This window comes from Pimephales promelas, chromosome 1 (genome assembly GCF_988280905.1).
Source record: "Pimephales promelas chromosome 1, fPimPro1.hap1.1, whole genome shotgun sequence".
Lineage (NCBI taxonomy): Eukaryota > Metazoa > Chordata > Actinopteri > Cypriniformes > Leuciscidae > Pimephales > Pimephales promelas.
Window position 1 is genome coordinate 14,370,693 of NC_142769.1, and position 3,547 is coordinate 14,374,239.

The 3,547-nt window shown below is 44.2% G+C and overlaps 1 protein-coding gene across 1 annotated transcript; it reads left to right on the forward strand.

Moving 5' to 3' along the window:
* The first annotated feature begins 969 nt into the window (after positions 1–969).
* On the forward strand, positions 970–2,634 carry LOC148998378 (E3 SUMO-protein ligase ZBED1-like). Its single transcript, XM_089128481.1, has one exon. The coding sequence runs from the start codon at positions 970–972 to the stop codon at positions 2,632–2,634; it is 1,665 nt and encodes a 554-aa protein (XP_088984607.1).
* Positions 2,635–3,547: the final 913 nt, after the last annotated feature.

Sequence of the window (3,547 nt, forward strand, 5' to 3'; positions counted from 1 at the left end):
TTAGCATAACAATTTTGTATTTTTTAAATGACAAAATATGCATATAACCCCCATCTTTTAAATGTATAGTTTTCTTTAAATAAAAGTAAGATTGTATTTGTAATTGAAGCTGAAAGAGTTTAAAATTCATGTGCTATATTTCAATGTATTTGTTTTCCTAAAAATTTTAAAACACTAACCTCATTCTCAGTCAAAGCGGGGGCTACATTTTTGCACGTCATGCAGAATAACCCTAAAGGCACCAAGGTGGCGGTGCCACCGGCTTTATATATATATATAGCTGCGAGCAGCGATGAAGGGCCAAAGCTGGCGGTACCGCCACCCCAGTGCCGTTTGAAGCAACTCGGGGTTTGACAAAAGTGGGGTTTAGGTAACTAAAGGCACCGGGGTTGCGTTGCCACCGGCTTGGGCCCGCAATCGCTGCTCGCAGCTATATTTAGGGCCCAAGCCCTGAAAGGGCGAAGGCCCTATTGTTTTCCTTGGGATTATTTTTCTTTACTATTATTATTATAATTAGGGCCCAAGCCCTGAAAGGGCGAAGGCCCTATTGTTTTCCTTGGGATTATTTATTATTCTTCTTCTTTATTATTTTTCTGCTACCTTTTGGGCATTTTTGGGGCCCTTAACATGCTCAAAAACTCTTGAAACTTTGCACACGGGTCAGAACCCGCGGCCATCAGAGCCGGGCTGAAGCTAGTACCCCCATAGTATTTTCCTATTAGGGACACAAGGTGTCACTAACATGCATGAAACCCCCTACTGCGCGATCTAGGATACCAGCATTTTGAACATAGTGTAAACAAACAACAGAAGAAGAGCACTGTCGAAACCTCGTGGCCGTTAACTCTGCGACCAACCATGCAACAACCAAAAAGCTCCGTGTGGACCTCGTTTAAAAAAATTAGCAATGATAAAGTTGAGTGTAAATTATGCCAAGCAAAGCTGGCATACCACCAGTCTACAACGACGATGCATAGCCACCTGAGATCAAAGCACCCGGCAGCTTCATCCTCCTCAGGCACTGGCAGCACCCAGCAGTCAATGGCTAGTTTCTTGGGACGTAAGTTGGATGCTAGGCGCAGTGAGCAGATCACTATGCTAATTACTAAGATGATAGCTAAGGATATGCTCCCCGTCAGCTTTGTTGAAGGAGAAGGTTTCCGGGAGCTAATTAAATTTATTGAGCCTGAATACACCATTCCAACAAGAAAGACAATCACCACCAGAGTAGAAAAAATGCATGGTGAAAGCACAACTGATCTGCGCGCCCGTTTAGCGAGTGTACGTACAGTGTCATTGACCACGGATTCGTGGACGGCACTGACAACTGAATCATATGTTACGATCACTTGCCATTACATGCATAACTGGGAGATGCAGAGTGCCGTTCTGCAGACCAAAGCCATGCCAGAGCGACACACGGCTGAAAATCTGGCACTTGTTCTTTCTAATGCTACAGACCAGTGGGGGCTAACTGGAAAGGTCACAGCCTGCGTGCATGACAATGCCAAAAACATGGTTTTGGCAAACGCTAGCGATCAACTTGAATGGGACTCACAGCCCTGTTTCGCACACACGCTTCAACTTGCAATAAACGACGGTTTCAAACTACCGAACATAAAACACATCATTGGAGCTGCTAATCGCCTAGTGTCCCATTTCCATCACAGCACAGTTGCAACACACGCACTTAAGCAAAAGCAACAACTCCAGAATTTGCCTGAGCATAAGTTAGTGCAATCCTGTAAAACCAGGTGGAATTCTGTATATGAAATGTTCGAGCGCTTATTGGAGCAGCGTTGGGCCGTGTGTGCTGCCTTGTCAGACAGGAGTGTCACTAAACTATCAGATGCACGCACCCTGGAATTGACAGATGATAGTTGGACTGTAATGGAGGAAGTCTTACCTGTGTTGCACTCGCTAAAATGTGCCACCACTGCGTTGTGTGGAGAATATGACGTGTCCATCTCCATGGTGTACCCGGTGACCGTAACTTTACTGTCCAAGCATCTCAAAGAAATCCCAGGGGAGAACGCCAAAGTCAAGGAATTCAAAAGCACAGTGTCTGTCTCACTGGAAAGGAGACTCGGGCCTGCAGAAGTCAGCAACGCGCGAAAGGTTGCATACATCGCATCATTCCTAGACCCAAGGCACAAGCACATGCGACATGCAACAGATTCTGTAAGAGGCGCTGTGCAGGCCAAAGTTAGCGATCTCCTGTCCAGCATTGATAGCGATGGAGACACGGAAGGCGCAGAGGAATCGGGAGAAATGCCTACTGAACCACCGGCGGCTAAAAATCCACGAAATGACGCCCTCTCTGCTGCAGCGATTGCGGTCTTGTTTGGCGAGGATAACATCGAGCAGACAGCAACAGCGACAACCGAACTCTTGCAATACTGCCAAGACATATGCCCACCAATGAACGCTGATCCCATAACATGGTGGAAGGCCAACGTGAAGAAATATCCCCGCCTGGCAAAGTTAGCAATGTCCTACTTGAGTGTGCCTGCGACATCTGTGCCATCCGAGCGGGTGTTCTCCGCGGCTGGACTAATCGTCAACAGGTTGCGCTCGCGTCTCCTCCCAGAACATGTTGACATGCTAATTTTTCTGAACAAGAATATGACATAAGCGTTATGCTATGCATAGTTTATCTTCATCGAAACGAATTTGTTTAAAAAGTATAGGCTGTTGCCAGTTACAGGTTCGCATAAAAACATTATTGCATGATATTATTTTTTTGATCTAACGAGCATCTGGTTTGTCGATGCAAAATCGTTTATTGTGCTTTTAGTTTTTTCTTCTTCCAATTAATCTTCTGTGTTAAAAAATGACGAAAACATGTCACTTGTTCAATTAATAAATCGCCAAAGATGGAATTAGCCTCCCTTTCTGTCATTGTGAGTGTGCGTTTTTTTTTTTTTTTTTTTTCGATTTTCGAACGATAATCGACCTTTGCTCCTCGATTTTCGAATGCCATTTTTGGCAGAAATTCACATCCCTAGTTATAACTTCAGCATACATTAACTGATCTTGATGAAACTTCAGCAGTGTGTTCGCTGTAAGAGGACGATCACATGGATGTGACTATTGTGAGTCAAAGTTATAGCGCCACCAACTGGCAGCAGGAAGTGTGTCACTTTCAAAATGCTTTGATATCACCCTTTTATTTTTACCCGATTTGCTTCAAACTTCATATGTATAATGTAAACATACGGCAGATGTAGACCTGTGAATGGATTCTTGATATCTTTGAAACTGTTGCCGTGGCGACGCATCAAACTTTACCCTTCTTTTAGGATGCTTTTAGGATGCTTTTGAGACCCTTAGCATGCTTCAAAATGCATGAAACTCGACAGACACATCACATTTATTAGCCAGTAGACATGTGCAAAGTTTCAGAAACGGGCGTGGTGAGGGCTCAGTAGCGCCACCTTTTGACAAAAGTGGGGTTGTTAGTTTTAACTAGAGTTACAAAAATTGGTATGTATATTGTACTCCTCGAGCCGGACAACTTTCTAATTTACACTTATTAGCTAGGACC

Coding starts and splice junctions, on each gene's coding strand:
- LOC148998378 (XM_089128481.1), top strand. CDS start 970: ATGCATAGCCACCTGAGATCAAAGCACCCGGCAGCTTCATCCTCCTCA.